The 20,319-nt window shown below is 32.4% G+C and overlaps 2 protein-coding genes and 1 non-coding gene across 4 annotated transcripts; 2 read left to right on the top strand and 1 right to left on the bottom strand.

The window, feature by feature from the left end:
* The first annotated feature begins 7,753 nt into the window (after positions 1–7,753).
* On the top strand, positions 7,754–10,656 carry LOC106757571 (auxin-induced protein AUX28-like). The gene is made up of 5 exons (XM_014640255.2): positions 7,754–8,195; positions 9,191–9,417; positions 9,718–9,853; positions 10,138–10,205; positions 10,289–10,656. The coding sequence occupies exons 1-5, from the start codon at positions 7,921–7,923 to the stop codon at positions 10,324–10,326; spliced, it is 744 nt and encodes a 247-aa protein (XP_014495741.1). The 5' UTR covers positions 7,754–7,920; the 3' UTR covers positions 10,327–10,656.
* A 2,842-nt stretch (positions 10,657–13,498) lies between these two features.
* Positions 13,499–20,008, bottom strand: LOC106757570 (putative uridine kinase C227.14). Of its 2 annotated transcripts, XM_014640253.2 has the most exons (12): positions 19,899–20,008; positions 19,656–19,774; positions 19,409–19,452; positions 17,409–17,486; positions 16,615–16,807; positions 16,150–16,180; positions 16,007–16,065; positions 15,693–15,766; positions 14,929–15,015; positions 14,016–14,077; positions 13,890–13,918; positions 13,499–13,747 (listed from the first exon to the last, which is right to left on the bottom strand). In XM_014640253.2, the coding sequence occupies exons 1-12, from the start codon at positions 19,960–19,962 to the stop codon at positions 13,661–13,663; spliced, it is 927 nt and encodes a 308-aa protein (XP_014495739.1). In that variant the 5' UTR covers positions 19,963–20,008; the 3' UTR covers positions 13,499–13,660. The 2 variants fall into 2 exon arrangements, with proteins under 2 accessions (XP_014495739.1, XP_022634824.1); XM_022779103.1 differs by lacking the exon at positions 14,929–15,015.
* Positions 20,009–20,072: 64 nt separating this feature from the next.
* On the top strand, positions 20,073–20,144 carry TRNAD-GUC. The gene has a single exon. It is a non-coding gene; the product is annotated as a tRNA-Asp (tRNA).
* The last annotated feature ends 175 nt before the right edge of the window (positions 20,145–20,319 follow it).

The following is a 20,319-nucleotide window of genomic DNA, read 5'->3' on the forward strand; positions in this document are numbered from 1 at the left end:
CATATCTTCACATTTACTTTTACTACATTTTTCAATGTGATGCTTCAAACAGAAAGTGTCATATTTTTTACTACCAATTATGCATTTTTGGTTGCAGCCATTACAATTTTATTGGTAAAATTGAAATTTTCGACAAAAACTCAATATGCAAAATATTTTTGGTAAAATGTTTATCAATAAAATTTATCAACAACTTGGAGAAATCTATAGATAGTTACCGACTACCATAATTCATTGGTAATTACCAACGAATTCGTATTCATGGATAACTATTGCAATTTGGTTCTTCTTAATTCTCTTCATCCTCTTCCTTTAACTCATCCTCTTCCTCCTTTAGTTTTGATTTCGTTCTTCCAACTTCATCTGCTCCTAATTTTCTTTTTCTCTCTCCTCTTCCTCTTCTGACTTTATCTTCTCTTCCACCACGACCTTCTTCTTCTTACCTTCTTCTTTTCATCTTTTTTCAATGGATTTAATAATATATTGTTAGATTTAATAATGGTTTTTTTAAAAAAAAATCAATCACATAAATTTTATCGATGAATTTTATTGATAAATTTTATGAATAAAATTTATCAAAAATAATCAAAACCAAAATAAATTATTAGAATTTTTGACCCATTTTAGAAACAGATTCAGTACCTTTTTGTCAATAATAGAAATTCTAAATTTTCAATAAATTGATTATTGACATATATATCTATCAGCATTTGGTTTAATTTTAGTATTTGATTAACCTCTCGAAATATATACTTTGTAATGAAAAATTACTTTACAGATGTATTTTTTATTTTTGGAAATATAAATATAATGAAAATGAATAAAGAATCAAGATAAAATTTATAGTTGTGATGATAAGTATGAGTGATTGTGGTGAAGGGATATTAGGAAGGTATATGTAGGGAAGGAAAGTGGAGTGATTGGTTTAATTAAATCTACTATGGGAAATAGGATCTAGAAAAAAGATTAGGTGTTCAGAGGATATATATGGTAAAAAGCAAATATATCGTTCATGGTTGTATGTGAACTCAAATAATAAGGCAGACATTAGGGCATGTTTGGACATTTGTAAAAATTGGATTACTGTGACACTTGCACGACATAATCTACTAATTAATCACCTTAAAAACAAATCAGTCTACTAATGTTAATTAGCTAGGTAAGGTAATAGAGTTTAGGATATAATATGAAAGTTTTAAAGGTAAAGAAAAGATCCTGTGACTTGTGCCTGTATCTATAACTTGTTTGAAAATTGTGGTAGAGGTTGGTGGGAAGGTAGTTGGTAGGTTAAAGAATATTGGTAGGTCACATGAAATTATGGAACAGAACAAATATGAAGACTGCTACTCAAAAAATGTTAAAGAGACAACTTGAGGCCAATTGTAATAAGTGTACTAAAAAAGTTACTAACTGTCTCAATTTTTTATTATTTTTTTTAGATTATATGGCGTTAGTTCGCACTTTGCAAATGTGTTGCAGATAACAAGGTTGTCAACTGCAGTGATACATTCAAAACATCTAAAGAACATACTTATGTTTCATATAGTACGTATGTATTATGATCAAAACTAGTTTATGATATCGGTTCATATTTTGCATAGAATTTGTGTACACTCAAATGTATGCTTTGTAAACATAATGTTAATAATTGTAAAAATGTAAGAGTTGAAATCATTCATTGTTGATAAAAGAAATCAATTTCTTATTATTAAGTGTTTGGATAGTATGCGACTAATCTGATTTTTTTCAAAAGCTAAAAGTAACAACTTTTTTATTTTTAATAAGAAAAGGTAACCAAATCTTTTTTTCGTTTGGTAAAATGTTAATTTTTTAAAATTAAATATACTTTTAATTCTTAAATTTTAACGCAAAATTATAATTTATTTGAAACTTTAAAATTAAATGGTTTACGATTAATTTATTTTACATATCAAAAGACATTTCATATTTGAGTTATTTAAATAGTTTAACATATTATTATTTTAATGTTAGTTAAAAAAAAGTGTTTTACTCGTTAAAACAATTTAAAATAATTAAGTTAATAGAATTATATCTATTTATTTATAAAATTTGAGAATCAAAATGTATAAAAGTTTACAAACTTTAATTTTGTGTTAAAGTTGAAATATTAAAAACATATTTAACTTTTTTTATAATTAATTAATAAATATTTTTATTTTCTTATTTCTTTTAGCAAAAACTCGTTTAGAAAAAAAATATATATTTCTTGCTTATTTGTCCGTTCTTTATTATCTATTCTATCTCGCGCACTAAACGAAACATAAAAATTAAGTTACACACTAAATAGATATTTTTCTTATATATATATAAGCCTATCATCGATAAATTACCATTATATAGCGTTTTTTAATAGTTATGTATATAAAATATAAATTTGAGACAATAAGATAAATTTACTATAACAATCTAATACTATTTAATTTGTACACACAATATTGGATTGAATATTAATCATAGTTTCCTTTTAATAATAGGGATTAAAGATTGAGAATCCCAAAATCAGTACACCAAATCTTAATGCGTAACTACCAAGTTATTTTTTTGCATTAACTTGTAACATGGCTTAACGTAGTGTTCTTGGTGAATGTTGCCTTTGACCACCACCACCCTGACTTACATGATTTTTTTCTGGGTTGAAATCATATATATTCTGTCAAACCGACAACCAAAATGTGGCAGTTTCTGATCCATCTTGAAGTGGGATATTGAAGTTGACGATACATTAATAAAGAAAAAATAAATCACTTTCAGAGACAAACAAATTAAAAATGTTGGCACTCATTAGTTCATTTCCTTGACAGTTTTTGCACGAAAGAGGGTTAAGTTGGCCCCCCAGTTTCGCAGCCATGGCCATTGCTACGTCACTCTGATTCAAATCATATATATTCTTCACAGTTTTACTTCTTTTACTCATCTACTCTCATCATGTTCCTTCTGTATAACAATATTCTTCATCTTTACGATCAATATATATAGACGTTTCAATGAAACTGAAAACCATATTTTTAAGTAAAATCTATTTTTTAACCCTAGATTAAAAGAAAGATGTTTGAGAAATGAAACCTATTAAAATGACTTTTATATTAAGTTTTCACAAATTTTCTTTTCATATTATTCTAAAAAACCTTTTATTAATAAAAATATTATATATATAAATTGATGTTTATTTCTTTTTTTATCTTATATGAAACTTTGTGTGTATGATTCATATCTTAACAATTGATAGATAGCATGGAAATAGGAAACAACCTTTGTTATCGGTTGGGTGAAAATAAAGTAGAAACAAAAGTTGAGTCCATCAACACTTTTTGTACTTTATTTCACATCATTTTATCTTTCTCTTAGTTTTTTAATAAATTACGTTAACTTTGGTTTAACTTTTTTTTTTTTTCACATCAATCTCTTTAATAAATTTGGTTTCATTTTTCAATAAATAATTGTAGTTTCACTTTATCTTTATATATGTGTGTGCAATTGAATTTACTTGTGTTAGAAACAGCGGCCCATAATCTATTTCTAATTCGGGCTAAACATTACAAATGAAATAATTGAAATATCTGTGTTGTCATTCTACTAAGAACAATGAAGAATTTATTGATCTTTGGGAGAGCCTTCAAACTTACAAGAAAGTCAATTTGTATTGCTGGATTGAAATCGTTGTTCCGTACTCTATATTTCACCTTGTCTCGCCATTTAAGACATTCTAGTTAAAGGATAACTTACACTTTTCTCCTTTTATTTGCAATGTTAAAGTAATACAAGTTTTAAAAAAATATATATTAATTACATAAATATTATAACAAATATTTTTTTATAATTTGGTTGTTGAAAAATTAGAGTTAAGTGTAAATTAATCCAAGTTCTTTGATCAAACTTTGTTATATTATGTGTTCTTTTTTTTTTTTTTTAAAAAAAAGAGTTAGTATCTTTACATGCATTTTTAGAAAAATGATTCAAGATCCCATTATAATGGCTGGCAACACTAGGGGAGAGAGGAAGACAAAAAAAGATCGTGCACTATATGATAGAAATAAAAGTGATAAAAAAAAGTAACATATGTTTATTTTAAAAATAATAAAATACGATGTGATACATACATATTTTAAAAATTCTTAAAAATATTATAAATTATTATTATTATTTTATAAATAAGATATTTTATTAAAAAGTATTAGTAAAGTATTTTAAAATATGATTGAGCATGAATAGGGTATCCAAATTGAAGTATGAGAGTGTTTGTAATATTGAATATTTTGAAGGATAGGGAATGTGGTGAAAGGAGACAGTAACTTAGGTTATGAGATAGTGTTTGGTTGACGAAGGGGAAGAAGTGAGATGGTGTAGCTAAGGTAGTGAACAATGTAAGTCACATTAAAGTCGACCGTAGCTAGCTAAGCCTGCGCCAATGTCATGTGCAGAACTGACACAAGCTGAATGTGAAACATTGACAAAACAAAAATCTCAGATTCTTAGTACCAAGGGGGTTCCCATGTTCAAAATGGTTAAGGTGGTGTGTACACTTTAGGTAAACATGGAATCCTATTTCCACTTCGTCATCCACCTCAAGAAACCACACACAATATTGGATCTCAGATCACGCAAGATCCAAGAAAAGGAACAACTTTTTACGCATTCAAAACAAACTTAATTATATATCGCCAAAATCATCATCATGCCAATAATTTTTAATGCAATCTCTTGATTGCAATCTCTTTTTCATTTTTTTTTTCTGTTCCTAGATAGCCCCCAACCCCCTCAAATGAGACCCTATCTGGGTCTAATCTCCGTTTCTTTAAAAAAACATTGTTTTAAAAATTGGTTATCATATATATATTTATACCATATCTCTCATATAGTATAAAGAGAAGAAAAGGAAAATAAATGATTGTTGTATAATGAGGAGTGATGGTCTCGAAATTAAATGGTATATGAATTTATAATTTATTGAAATAGTTGAATACGTAAATGGGATGGTGAAGGCCTATAATTTAGAGGATAAGAAGTTATACTGTGAGGGAAATGTTTGATAATAGTGCAACTTTTTCCCGATTTACACGAAGCATTACTCTTGTCCCTATATTGTTGTGTCTCTTATTTGTAAATGGTAAAATAAGAAAATCTATATAGGAATAAACAGAAGGGTTAAAAGGTAAAGGAGAGAGAGAGAGAGAGAGAGTGAGTGGGGTGCCCTACAGCGGCGCACATGGGATAGGGTTTGACACCTAGGACTACATAAGGCCAACAAACCCACATGGCCACTTCCGTGGGACCTAACAATTCTTTCCAATGAATCTTACCACATGACTATGTGACATATATTGGTCCCACCCTTATCCCTATACCCAAATCACCTCTTACACCATTTTTGGTATTCATCTTCTACAATTTCCTATTTCATATTCTTCCATTTTCATCAAACCTCACATGTTTGACCATCACCTCCCATTTTCCTACATTACTACACTTCTCCATCTACCGTTTTAAGGAATTCTCAATTAACTTGTTTTAGTATTCATTCTCACCTTTTAAAAAACCTTTTTTTTTAAGTTTTTAGCAATTATAACTTTAAAGTTTTAAATGTAATTTTTTTAAATATCATCCCAGAGTTTGATCTATGTAAGTTTCTTTCGCTCAAACCGAAACATGCTTTTTGATGTTTTAAATTCTAAATTTGTTTCCCTATCATGATTTCGGATTAAACCGTCTTTTAAGTTTGTAAAGATTCAATAATGATTTCCAAACTATACAAACATTCGAACTTTTAAAATATATATATATATAGGAAAACTTGAAAGAGAGAAACCTAAAAAAAGCTCAAACTCTTTGATTGATCGAATATTAAACCATGCATGTTTAGTACACTAAACCTATATATAGGTGTGGTGCAGAGACGGATATTTAAATAAAATATCATAAATTCTAAATCGTATCATATATATATAATTCGTAACGTTTAAAAAAGAGTTCATGGTAACATGTTAGGTTGACCTAATAAAGAAAAGTTTCTGTAAGAAGAAACAAATTTTGAAATTATAGTTATAAGAACTTTAATATATGGGTTCTACTTGATAAGTTGGAAGACTCTGAATAACAAAATGGATTTGGTTTGAAATGATGTCCCTCAACTTGCGTGAATGAAGATCACAGTCATCCCACAAATTAAAAGCCATTGCCAAAACAAGATTTGGGTGTCTCAAACTTAACCTGACTCGAATATCAACCACGATCAGAAGCTCTCTAACATAATCTTCGACACAATCTTTTCAGTTTCTTTTCTCACTGTCCAGTTTGACAATTCCAGATGTTGAAAGGAGAAGACAATTGGGGCAACATGGACGTGGCCACCATGTGTGCGTGCAATTCTCAAGTAAAACCTCTCCTATCAAACCTCAAATCTTTATGTATGCACACAGTAACAACAAACAGTTAACTGTTCCTGTCAAATAATTGCATACCTTCATTTATATATGTTTTTTTTTTCACCTCCTTTAGCACATACATAAGGGCACATCCCAGCAAAAAAATTAGTCTGTCGTCTATAAAGTGCGCTTGAGTACTTTTATTTGTAATAATTATGTACATCACATATCGTATTAAGTGCTAGTAAATTGATGTAAGAGAATGCAACCACACACACAAACATGTCTTTCATTTTTCTTATTGATATTTATTTGTATGCTTTATTTGTTTCTCTACCACTGAACAATTGGTTATCTTAATAGGCAGCATGCCTGCCTCACAAAGAACCAACTGGTTAAGTTTGATAATTACCGAGCTATGGATATTGATGGACAGAAATGAAAGGGTTCAGCTTAATTACCAGTGGTGAAGTATCGTCATTTTCAGTAATGTAGGTTGATTTAACTATTTATGGCTACTCAGATTGACAACTCTAGATAAACAGTGAATAAGTTTGTACAGTGCAATTGTTTTAAATTCTTAATTACACTGTGTGAATTAACTGCATAAAATGAACAGGGAGTTTGATTAATATGGAGTTAGTATGTGTCTATTCCTTGATTATCGATGGTAAAATATAATAGAAGTCCTTTTTTCTCACGCATGCATCCACGTAAGAGTCCACTTGGGAAGCGAGTACTCCTTGAGTTTGGAATCTTTTTTATCGATCCTAGGTGGATTATCGATCTAAGAGCAACAATAATAATGGTGGCTAAACCCAAAGATGAATAGTGGTGTTCACCTCTAACGATGATCTTTGCTTAATAAAGGGCATAAGAATTGAATGAAAGAAGTTGAATTTGTAAAAACATAAAAGTGGGAAAAAGTAGAGTTTAAAAAACTATGGTTTGGAGCATAAGATGAACAGTTAGTGGTGTATGGAATAATCGATGTTGCGTGTGCATGCAAAGAAGAGTATTAGAAAAGGTATAGTTATGTGATAATAGAGATGATTTGAGAAGGGAAACAGGAATAAAAGCAGAAGAATAATTTAGAATGAAAAAGGCGTAAAGGGAGTGAGTGTGTGTGTGAAATGACGAAACCCTAGGATGAATAAAGAAATGAAGTGTGTAAGCAAGCAACATGGGGTGTCCACTTCCGGTTCTTCCACTGAACAATCATAGGAAGATAACATCAGGTTGTCGTCAGCAAGGGCAGCATGAACAGAAAAGTCCAGCTCACAAATTCCTCCACGTGTCAGAAACCCATTCCCTCTAAAAAATTTCGATTAAAAAGACAGGACGCACCATGCGTCCTTGTATTAATGGGCACCACGCCCAAACGCTACCCTCCTTAAACGTCCCCTTGTCCTGCCCCTGCCCCTATACCATAGTACATTAGTACCCCCACCTCCTCCTATCTTTCACTATTATTGCCACATACCAAACAAATAACTGAATGCTTAGAGAGAGAAACACTGATATAAGAGACTGAAAACTCATGGAGGTTGGCCTCAACAAGGAGAACATGGGCTTTGAGGAAACTGAGCTAAGGCTTGGACTCCCTGGAGGAAACGCTGCCTCACCCACTGAAGAACTTCTTAGGAAGAGAGGTTTCTCTCAGACTCAAACTCACCATGACACTGCCACTGTAGATTTGATGCTTAATCTTTCATCCAAGGAACCAACCACTGGATCAGATCCATCTCATAAACACAACTCCTTGCCTAAGGACAACACCCTTCTCCCTGCAGATCCTGCTAAGCCTCCAGCCAAGTAAGTTTTTCATTACAAAATTCTCAAACACCCCATTTAATTTCTTTTCTATTTTCCACCTAGTTAAATATACCTTTCATGATACACAGAGAGAGAGAGAGAGATGGAGTTAATAAGCTTGTAAACAAGTCTTATATATAGTATCATATACTAATTCATGATATGGTCTAGGGCTAATAAGTAAGTAATTTTTATATGTATGACGCTTGATGTGGAAAAGATAGAAACGGTGGGAAGAGATGAGATCGTGGAGGGTGGAATAAAGAAATGAAAGAGACTGAAACATAGACTTGTGATAGAGAGAGGGGGGGTGAGAGAGTGATTAAAAAATATACTTTTGTGAGTTTTTTCCAAAAGAAATATATTTTTATTTCCTTTATACTAATATGCAATGGAAAAATAAGACGCTCTCAACTCTCGTACAACATAAATATGGAATCACGTACGGGTTCATGCCAAAACCGTGTTCTACTTGCCTAGCCAGTTATGGAGAAAAGTGCAATAATTTACAATTATGTCTGAAAGTTTTGATGATAGGTAGTACACCAGAAAAAAAGTTACACCTTTCTTGTCCTCATCGGCCATGGCATCATTTCTTCTTCTGACGATTCATTTACGCAGCGATGTAAAACACAGTATGGGTTAATAAAGGTAAAACTACACCAGTAAATATAAATAGCTAAGTCGTCTTCAAAAACAATATAAAAGGAGGGTTGGATTATGGTATAATAAAGCAGAAACATAAATTCTTACGTGCTTAATTGATCTACTTTTCATGCAAAGTCATATGGCTCTCAGCCTATCAGTTTCATCACCAACTCTATTTTTTCTAATCTGCTTACATACATGAACTAAATCTTCAAAGAAACCTGAAACTGTAGAATTTGATTTACTTAATAATTTGGCTATATAATAATTAACCACACGTTTTGATGATGCGTTGTGTTGTATTGTATTGATGATAACAAAGTGATGAATTGAAATGAAATGCATAGGGCACAGGTGGTGGGTTGGCCACCTGTGCGGTCCTTCCGGAAGAATATGTTAGCTGTGCAAAAGAGTATTGGAGAAGAGAGTGAGAAGAATAGCAGCCCTAATGCAAGCTTTGTGAAAGTTAGCATGGATGGAGCTCCTTATCTCCGCAAAGTGGACTTGAAGATGTATAAGAGTTACCGCGAGCTCTCTGATTCTTTAGGCAAAATGTTCAGCTCCTTCACCATTGGTAATTCATTTTCCCAAAACCAACCACCAGTTTAAAAGTGAAATCAAGATTTTGCATGCATGTTTTTTTTTTATGACAATAGTTGTTAGTTTTGTTGGTATAGAACTTCAACCTTAACTTCTTTCACCCTTCTTTTCAAATCTTTCAAACTAACGTTTTATAGTGAAAAATTAAACCTATAACTTCTATCACCCTCCCTTTTAAATTTTTGTTGCATGCATGTAACACTTAGAAGCTTTGGTTGATGATTAGGGTTTGTAATGATTATGAATTAATGGTGCACGATGTATGCAATGGCAGGGAATTGTGAATCCCAAGGAATGAAGGATTTCATGAATGAGAGCAAACTGATGGATCTTTTGAACAGCTCTGATTATGTCCCAACCTATGAGGACAAGGATGGTGACTGGATGCTTGTCGGTGATGTCCCATGGGAGTAAGTCTTTCACCTCTGCTCGATGTCCCTCCAAATCAACTTGACCACCATAATTGAACTTTGTATAGTAACTCTAAATTTAAGAAGACTCTATACAGCAAACTAATTTACATGCATCAGAATAATTAATATCCTCATTAATTATGCATCTATTGAATGTGTACTTTGATGATAATGAAGCCATTTTGGTATAAAATCTTAGAAATATAATAAATAAAAGCGTGGTTGAACATATGCACAGCACAGGCTAAGGAATAACATGGATTTTTGTTCATGTCAACCAGGATGTTTGTTGAATCATGCAAGCGTTTACGCATCATGAAAGGAAAGGAGGCTATTGGTCTTGGTCTTGGTAAGTAAAAGTGATGAAAGTGTTTAAGTAATTTATATTAGATAGAGATTCTGAAAAAGGTTGTTTGAATTTGATTATATCAGCACCAAGAGCCATGGCAAAAAGCAAGAACAGGAGCTAGACTAGTGGGACATTGATGACCTGGTCCATCCTTTGTAATTGTGGTGCCCAGTTGGGTTAGTGACTAAAGTAAGGATAAGCAGCAGCAGCAGACAGGGATGGACATTGCAGGGTGTTGAATTATAGTTAATTTGTGTATCATTATGGTTTGTTATATGATATTTCAAACAAAACAATCAGATGGATGCATGTCTAATTAAGTACTAATCATGAACAGAAACATAATGACTCTCAATTATGTTGTTGTTAGACTTGGCTTTCTTATATATCTCTGCTTGTGTTGTGTGAGTGCTTGCTTAATAATAATTTTAAGATGTGTTTGTCTGTTGTAGTTGTAGCGACATATTATCATGCTTTACATTTAAAATTGTCTTGTAAAGTTTTCCCTTATCATTATGAGATTCCTTGCTATTAATCATTTTTCACATAATAACAAAACTGTATTTATTGCATTTACGTTAGTTTTTGTTTTGATCATCAAGACCCCAATAGATAGTACTGGAAATGTTCCCTGAACATGGTGGATGGGAAACAACAACATGTGCGTGTGCATGGAGCATTTATGCATGCCATTTCAAATACTTTCTTTAATTTATTATTATATTCCTTCAAGATATTGCTGTCTAATTTTCCATATATATATATATATAGAGAGAGAGAGAGAATGCTTTCTTGGTCAAAACTTATTAATTTTATAGATGACGAGATGGGAAAAACATCAATACTCGTAAATCATCCCTCGTTTAACTTTTCCTCGCATTTACAAATGGAATTTAACTTGTTGGTGCTTTTTTTCTTAGATGATTTGGTATAATATCTAGTGCTGGGGATTTTGAATTTAAAAATTATGATTATTATTCTATTGATAATACAATCGTAAATCTCTTTATGTATCCTTAATTAAAAAAAAAATTACGGCTAGTTCAATATATCAAAGTAAGAGAATTTAGATAAATGTTTTCACTGAAAGTGATTGAAAATCACAAATTGTTTCTTATGATTTATTTTCTGCGCGTCTTAAATGTAAGGTACTGAAATTTTCTATCCTCGCACATAGATTTGAATTGTAACCAATGAAGCTGAAATTTATTAAACAGACAGCATTTAATAGGACTCCATGATTGACTTGAATACGCATCTTTTTTTCTGAAACATGGCTCAGTTATAAAGTGTCATCTTACATTATAAGTTGTATATTAAGTCAATGTCACCAAATAAGTAGGTGCCTCTTTAATATGTCAAATTGTTGGTTTCAGTTTCAGTGAAATTATCATAAGCATATGTCTGCAATTTGTTTTAAAAATATTCCATGTCTGCATGTGCTTGGATCTTATGAGATCTTAATTTAACTGTTGACTTACAAGTTGGTAATCTGGTTGGTGGTTTCGAATTTTCCATTTATTTGTTGTCCTTTTTTTTTGTGGTGATTGATGAAACTAACATGCAAATGCAAGAAAGCGATGATGACAAGTAATTACTATCACATATGGTTTGGAAACTAACATTGTCGAGTGGTCTCCACCGTAACACTGGATAGGTTGTGCTGCGGATCAGAGCCAAGTTGCTTTCAGCAGTTCAATCACTGCAATTAGATCTGATGTTAAATTTTGTTAACGAAATCTATACGGATTAGAATATATTTTTTTAGGGTATAGAGATTGGAGTGTCCTTTTTCTATCAGTGTTAACGTTATCCTGAACATGATGAGATGTAGGTATTAATTGTTTTCCAAGGACTTGTATTGGGATAGATTTTAGTATAACCCTTATTCTCAAAACAAATGAATGCATTGAATTTTATATAAGCATTATGTATTTAATGTATAAGAGAAATAATGTATGTAGATATTACAATTTCTCATTAAATAATTGGAGTAATAATCACAAAAACAGTGTACATGGAGATAAAGTTATGAACAACAAAATTACCATCCGAGAAATATGCAACAAGGAACACTGAAGTTGGTGGTTATTTATTATCAATTATTGTAAATACAATTTTGCATTTATGTTCTTTGTTTTTCTTCTTAGCTTCATATATATATAATTGCTACCCTACCCAACATATAATTGCTTTGTTACATGTCATATTTAACTTGAGTGACATTTTCTTTCTCTATCTACTCCATAAATCAGACATCTCAAATAATTTTTCTCCTATCTTCAAAAATTTAGAGTCAAGAACAAACTTTAAAAATATTGTCTCTATAGAAGCTCTCAGGGAAAAAGTTATCAAACGTCGTTGCTTTTTATCAATCCATGTGTTTGACAAAATAGAACAACCATATTTATTCTATTACAATTTGTTATCTTTCAACAACTTTGTCAATGTTATTCATCTCCATATTAAGGAGTGAATTTTCAATGTCATAAAGAGCTAGAAAGGTAGGCTCATAAGAATTGATAACATCAATCATATCTTTGAAAGCTCTTCAACCATACAAGGTTAAATGATAAGCTTGCTTAATACCAAAATGCAGTTTATTGATGAACCAATGTCTTTAAACTTTTGCATACGCTTCTTTGATACCAGCTAGTGTGTCTTAGTTTCTCCCCTTTATTTTTTACATATAACAGTTGGATTTCTACAAAACATATTTATTTATTTCTCGCCTTATCACTAGTCACAGAATTTTCAACTTCATCTAAACTCATTATTATCATCAGTCACACTATATACAAAATTGATGGAGGAGGTGGTTTATCTATAAATAATTTCGAAAACTCCCCTCTCACAGTATGTGTTTTATCTTTAAATATATGTTTACAAGCTAAAGTGTTCACTGTTACAATAGGGTGTATATAAATGAGCATTGTCGTGGCCTCTGGTAGTGCCAACCAAATCAATGTATAGTAGTAATAAGAATGGAGTAGCAGTAAAGGCAGATCCATGGTAAACCATACATGCAGGGAACCATATATACATTCATAAACAAAGTTAACATTCTTTCTCAAATTTTATTTATTTTCATTTTTTCTTTGACAGGTTATATTTTTAGTTGAAAGGACAGAAAACGAGAGCAGTGAGTTGGGATCCCCCGACACACCCAAAATCAGAGCCAGCAGTGGTTTTCATGTCATGTCTAGATACTTGGACCCACTGCCAAAATATGTCAGGTAAGCTTGGGATAATTTTTAGGAACAGTTAACGATATAATTTTAGTAAAGCTGAGGAAAGAAAACTAAAAATGTACTAAAATTTGTTGTATAATAATAATTAAAAAAAAATCAGTTTGTTTGACTCTGAAAAGTCACAAAAATAAATTATTTTATTAAAGACATCCCTTCTGAGGTTATAATAGTCTCCTCAGGATTGACTTGGCGCAAACAGATTCCTCAGAAATCAACTGACTTGATAACTATATCAGCATTTTTCTTAGACTTCATTATAAGTTCTGCATTGAACCTGTCGTTGTTCTCTATCTGCATCATGAGATATAGTGATGCATGCAAGTGTATCACTCAGTGCCAACAAAATAGATCACATATATACAGTCAACACGCAACTGGGCAGATAATCAGAATAACTAATATCATAACATAAGTTACAAGATGAGTAGTTTACCCGTTGTTTAGCAATGTCTGGAGGTTTGCCTATAGATGGAGAAGGAGACACAAATCACAAGTAAATTCAAATGTCTTCCTTAGGGAAGAAACTGATACACATTGGGGAAAAGTACATGGTAAATACCAGTTGAAATATGCCTCTTTAAAACTCGCTGCATAGCTTTGTCAATGTCAATATCAATAAACCTAGAAAAGGATAGGAACGAACAAATTACAAAAAAGGATACCCTTGACAATTCTCTTAAGTTCAAAAGCAGAAATCGCTATCAGATTAGGTTGAATCTTTGTTGATTCATGTAAAGCCATTTTCTACAGATCTTGAAATTTCCCAACTGTCATTCTACAACATAAATCACCACCTCCAGTCTCACAGGTTATGTATATATGAAACAAAAATGCAGAAAAATGAACATAAACCAGTGACAGAGACTAGAATTCGCTAGTTTGAGATTTTAGTGAACGATTTCAACAAATGGTGCAACTAGAAAGGCAAATAGTCATGCCAAAACAATCATACTATGCTATGTCAGAATACATTAGATTCCAAACAAAGCTATACATTCTTTGCTTTCAGTACAGGTCTAAAGACACATGTGCATGTATTTCTTAAATAATACATACTGAACTGCATAATGAGAAAAATGCAACCAAAACGACAAAAGTGTATAATAATACAGTTTTTTATCAGATGAATACACTCTCATAGCTAAATATGGGATTTATAGAAGAAATAATTGAGATATGAGCCTCGAAGTGAATCAATGCGTTTATTTCTATCCCAAGGCATCTGTATCTTCATGGGCTTCGGAAACCAAAGATCTAGCTAGAAATAATAATTACATGCACGAGACAAGCACAATTAATGATCGGCTGAAATATGTGGTTCCGTAACATACAATTCTCTTTCACAAGAAGAACTTTTAAGCAGTGTCACTGACTCGGCTGAATTTTTATCAACTTAACGTACAATTTCAAAACTAAAAAGATCAACAGGAAGTATATGAAGACATATGTGCCTGGGTGAAATCAATACTTGCCATTTTTCGTCAAACAAAGATGATATCTCCTTCCATACCCCATCTTCCAAGAGTAAATAGTTACCTTCTACAATAACAACCTTGTGCCTAAACAAATGAAAAATATAATAAAATATATTCATGCAGTATATATCAACATATCCAAAATAAGCAGACATGTAGCAAGTAGCAACAACTTTTAAATCAATAACCCTGATGTGTGAAAAGACAGCTAATTGGGGATTCGGGGATAAACAAATAAATAAAAATACAAGTCTTACAGAAAAACCTCGCAATACGAGATATTATTGCCTTACAGAAAAACCTCACTTTAGCATTGTTCGTCATATCGATAATATAACGAACAACCAAACTATTGAAACCAATGTCTGCTCGGGGCTTAATGTGTCAGAATTGTTATACATGTACTAAATTACCATAAAGTTGAATTATATTTGGTACATTACTCAACAGAAAATTCTCGAACATTTAAGTTTTCATTGTGATACCCGGATTTTTTGTTTAAAAAATATTTACTGTATCTTGGCAAGAGTTTTAAAGACAATGGATTTCGTAACCAATTCAAACATAGACACAATCATATCATCCGGTGGAGAATCTGATTATTCCCTGTCAAACTTTATCTTCTAGCCTCATTAATGACGACAATTTCTCTCAAGGTGTTAGCTTTAAATATTTATCTTTCATCATTTGCTCTTGTTCAATATATAATTATAATGTGTCAAATTATTAAAATGTCTGCATTTTAATGTTGAAATACTCACTGAAGGTTCACAAAGATATCATCTTCCACTGGGTCCCCAACACCATGGTCAAACGATGGTACATAAACTGATCCCTGAAGATTTTGTTTCACCAAAATGCAAAAGAACAAACGAGATAAGAATTCCACCATGTCAATCCATAGATGCTAACTGTTCTTTCTGTGTATCCCAGTTTTCCCACAGAATTCGCCCATAGAGATAATCCGCATAATTTGAGCTAGAAAAAGTTTATGGCCATGAACCAATTCTAATGTTTCCAATCCTGCTGATAATAACACCACTGAATCTTAAGACTAAATAATAATAAATCTTACATCAATTCTTAGATTCTTGAGACATGTGAGTAACCGCAATGGATTGAATGTCCAGGGAGCTGATATACCAATTGAAAGATCAATGATTTTCTGATGAAATAGAACTTCTGGAATTAATGAATAATAAAAAAAAAGTACCATACCTCCCCTTCTGGCATGTGCTTCCTCGGGATTCTATTATCAAAACAATCACTCAGAATGTCAGAATTATGATTCCTCATGCTATCAACAGTAAATAAGGATCTCATTTCACAGGTATTTATACAGTTTACTAAATGTAGTTCACTCTAGAACTTCTATTTCTATTTGTTTGGAAAGGTGATAGTTTATGGTCTAATCTTCCAATAATGTGAAAGTAGCATCAATTCAATTTCAAAGGAAAGAGATCAATAAAAAAAAATACATAGCATGTGCCTATCCCAACCTTTTGAATACTTTGTCAAATGGAAAATGACAACAGATAACCCACTTATTGCACTTTAAAGTTCAACTGATTTGATTGTACCCTAACTAGTCAACTCTAGATCATCACTAAGATCAATGAAATGAATCTGGTATAAAATTTCATATGGATAGCAACAAAAAATGTTGAGCAGCAGGACACTTACCTCCATTGCATCTAGTTCTGAACGATAAAGATGAAAGCCATCCATGGGAAAGACAATCGCAATATCTGGAGGTTGCACCTTAGAGTCAAAGGAAGAAGCTTTCTCTAGCCAAATTTTGTTTATGCGTCTGGCTACTTCGTGTGCCAGAGTGCTCTTTCCAGCACCTGGAGGACCAGCCAGGCCAACTAAAAGCCTATGCAAGTATCACAGAAGGTGTGACTAACATGAATAAAATATGAGGACACAAAAGGACAGTATAATTAGTTGATGCTTGATTATATCTTCTACTTCACTAACCTCGCCACTCCCACCCCCGCAACCCCAAAAAAAAAAGGTGTAAAGGAAGGAGCTGTAACCACTTAACTAGATTTGATATAATAAATAAATTGTCAAATATTTGATAGTAGGAAACACATATTTAATGGAAGATAACATAAAGAATCGCAAGCAGATAAGTAATATAGCAGTTTGCACAACCCAACAAAGGCTTTCACGACAGAATTTGGTGATTCAGTGGTTAAAGTTTAAGGTATAAATGACAGTATAGCTATGACAGTCACATAATACTTCAAAATCATGCAGTGGATAGTACTGATAATACACAACAACCATCAATGTAATTAGCACATAGGATGCGACACAATGTGTTTAACACATAGGACACCACACATTTAATGGCCCTATACCACACGGTAGAGGATATACATCATTCTGCAAGGAAAATTACATTCTATATAATTGCATTATTACTCAGAATAACCTTTGTTTTTGTAACTCCACAAACAATAACTTACTTGTGATTAGGATTTGATGACAGTAACACCAAAGGCAGAAGACGTGCAACTAATGCATCATATAACTCATCAACACAGCTGCATAGTACAAGAACCAGAAGAAACAAAATAAACTCAATTCAGACAATCTTCGTGTACTGCTTTTTAGGGTTTCACCATAGCTTTTATTCCTGAGAAATCAACTGCTCTGTATATTGTAATTCAAGCTCAATAAGCTTGATGAATATACAAGAGAACATAATAGAGAGCTTGAATAAACAACTGTTATTATTGATCAGCAAAAACTGCTATACAGAAGACAGAAAGTTCATTTATTTATATCAAAGCTAAAATACAGAATGAGAAAGACTAACAAATTGATTATGTTTTACTATCAATAATTGAGAACTAACAGTGAAAAAACTAACTAATCATGTTTTACTATCAATGATTGAAAACTAACTTTAGCTAAGATCCCCCCACAACCTGGGAATAGATGTTTGACATTCCCAGCTTTGAGTGAAATGAACTAAATCAGCGGGTAACAAAGCCTTTTCGTGGACACCAGTTAACTGAAGATATGATGAAACTGGTAGGAGTTGAGTAAACCCAAGTTGACCTTTCCAAAAACAATGACAATCAATTCCAATCTGCTTTGTTCTTTCATAAAAAATGAGATTGACGGTGATATGGAGAGCAAATGACTCTCGTAATAAAAGAAAGCAGGTCTGTCAAGATGGATTTTAAAATCCTCAAGCAAATACATCGGCCACTAAAAATTTACATGCTACGGTAGCCAGAGGAACTAAGAGAAACTGTTTCTTGAGCCTCCATGAAATGAGGGATGGTCTTACACCGTAAAAAGAATCACAGATTGACAAGTGTCATGGCACTCATACCAGTCAGAATCACTAAAACCCTTGAGCTGAGTATGATTTTCTTAGAGAAATATATATACCTAAACCAGAATCATTCTTGAGATACTGATAGCTGCTTGTTGATCAGAAGAAATGGGGGAGTCGATGAAATGACTTAGATGTTGCACTACATAGGATATGTCAGATCAAGTGGTGGAAAGGTAAAACAATCTACCAATCATATAACGATAATGAGATGAATCAAGGAGAGCACTACCAGAAGCTTGATGTAGCAATAGTAGATTTGGGAGCTCACAGGTTTAGCACCAAGAAGCCTGTATCAATGAGAATTTCTAGTCATACTTGCACCAATAAATATGAATTCCAGTTCTGTTATGGGAAACTTCCAATCCAAGGAAAAACCACAAAACTAAGATCTTTCATGTGTTTATCAAGAATATGAGTGATAAAGATGATCTCAAAGATGTCATTTTGAGAAAGAAGAATGTCATCAAAATATGAGATGAGCAGTGAACAAAAAGGTAACCTTTGTATTGATAAAATGTACAAAGGAGGGCAAGGATTATCTTAATATAGAGAATGAAAACAGACAGGGCTGAAAAGAACCGCAGATAAAAAGAAAACCCCTATAACAAAAACAATATCAAACTGAATACAGTACTAACAGAAACCATGTATCTGATAGAACCCGGAAGGTTTACGTTAGGAAAAAACATAGAAGTTAGTAAGAAGTGATTAGGGTAGTTAGGAGGAGTTTTAATCAGCAGTTAGGAGGAGTTTTGTTAGCAGTTGAGTCTGCTTTACTATCAATGACTGAAAACTATCAATAGCTAAGACTACGTTTCAATGCTAGCAGCTAAGACTGCTTCTGAATAACTTTAACAAGAAAATGATGACACAGAATCAATGTGGATCATTGAATTAGTAAATATCACGGGAGTTGAATTCTATGCTGAGTTCCGACATTTCCCTTGAATGATTACCAAAATTTGCTCATGAATGCAAATATCCGTGCACCAGAACCCACAAATGAGCTTGACATCTATATCATATATTCATGTTATATTTGCAAGTGGATGAAAGAAAAAAGTACATATGAAGATTAAAAACACGTCAAAGTATACAACACGAAACACGTTATACCTTCCTTCTACAACATGAATTTGATCCTTTTCAGCTGATAAAACCTGGCAGAGCAAATAACGGTACCAAACATATTAAAAAGGCATGCAGAGCCAACACTCTAATGAAAACTTATGTGCGTTTGAAATCTCTTACAAACAAACGTATTACGTTGAAATGACATGAAAATTTGATTTAAAAAATCAATTCTCATTTGCAAATCGTTTTGGTGGTATATTTGAGGCTTATACAAAACTGAATTCTGAACCTTAAAGAGAGAACTCTTCCTCCTTCGAAGTGACAGCTGCACAAACTTGCTAGAACGCGCGATGGACAGTGAAGACGGATTCCGGTCGCGATTCTCCACTACTCTCAGGAGCAAAGGTTCTGCGAGAAGCAAAATAAGAAGGAAGATTGAAGTAGTGCGCGGATAGAATAAAACGAGGAGGGAAAGTGATGCAAAATTTCGGTTGCGAAATCAGAACCATATAAGGATTACATAGAAGCATACCTGCATCAGCACAAACCTTATTCCAGTACCCTCTTCCGGTCGTTGAAGAGAAAGTTGCTTCCATTTACCTGGATTTCAAAAGCCTTCAACTGTATACGATGACATTCCGTCATGGTATTATATGAGTTCTTAATCATAAAATAATTACTTTTAGTTTGAATCATTATTCATCAAGTCGTTGTAGTATAGTGGTAAGTATTTCCGCCTGTCACGCGGACGACCCGGGTTCGATCCCCGGCAACGGCGTTTTTCATTTTTCGCTTTTTTACTTTGTATTATTATTTTGGGTTTTTCTACTTTAGCTAGTACATATATTAGTCAAATTATTTTTTTTTCTTTTATAATATCAAAACAATTCATTTGCTTCTTTTAAAACTTTTTTACTTCTCTTTAAAAAATAACCTCATTTTAATCTCAACAA

Source organism: Vigna radiata, chromosome 3 (genome assembly GCF_000741045.1).
Source record: "Vigna radiata var. radiata cultivar VC1973A chromosome 3, Vradiata_ver6, whole genome shotgun sequence".
Lineage (NCBI taxonomy): Eukaryota > Viridiplantae > Streptophyta > Magnoliopsida > Fabales > Fabaceae > Vigna > Vigna radiata.

Excerpts from the sequence above, each read along its gene's own strand:
- LOC106757571 (XM_014640255.2), top strand. The coding sequence starts at position 7,921 with ATGGAGGTTGGCCTCAACAAGGAGAACATGGGCTTTGAGGAAACTGAG. Across the intron at positions 8,196-9,190 it reads CCTGCTAAGCCTCCAGCCAA|GGCACAGGTGGTGGGTTGGC; the intron begins GTAAGTTTTTCA and ends TGAAATGCATAG. Across the intron at positions 9,418-9,717 it reads GTTCAGCTCCTTCACCATTG|GGAATTGTGAATCCCAAGGA; the intron begins GTAATTCATTTT and ends ATGCAATGGCAG.
- LOC106757570 (XM_014640253.2), bottom strand. The coding sequence starts at position 19,962 with ATGGAAGCAACTTTCTCTTCAACGACCGGAAGAGGGTACTGGAATAAG. Across the intron at positions 16,808-17,408 it reads TCATCAAATCCTAATCACAA|GCTTTTAGTTGGCCTGGCTG; the intron begins GTAAGTTATTGT and ends ATACTTGCATAG. Across the intron at positions 16,066-16,149 it reads AGCACATGCCAGAAGGGGAG|CTCCCTGGACATTCAATCCA; the intron begins GTATGGTACTTT and ends TTGGTATATCAG.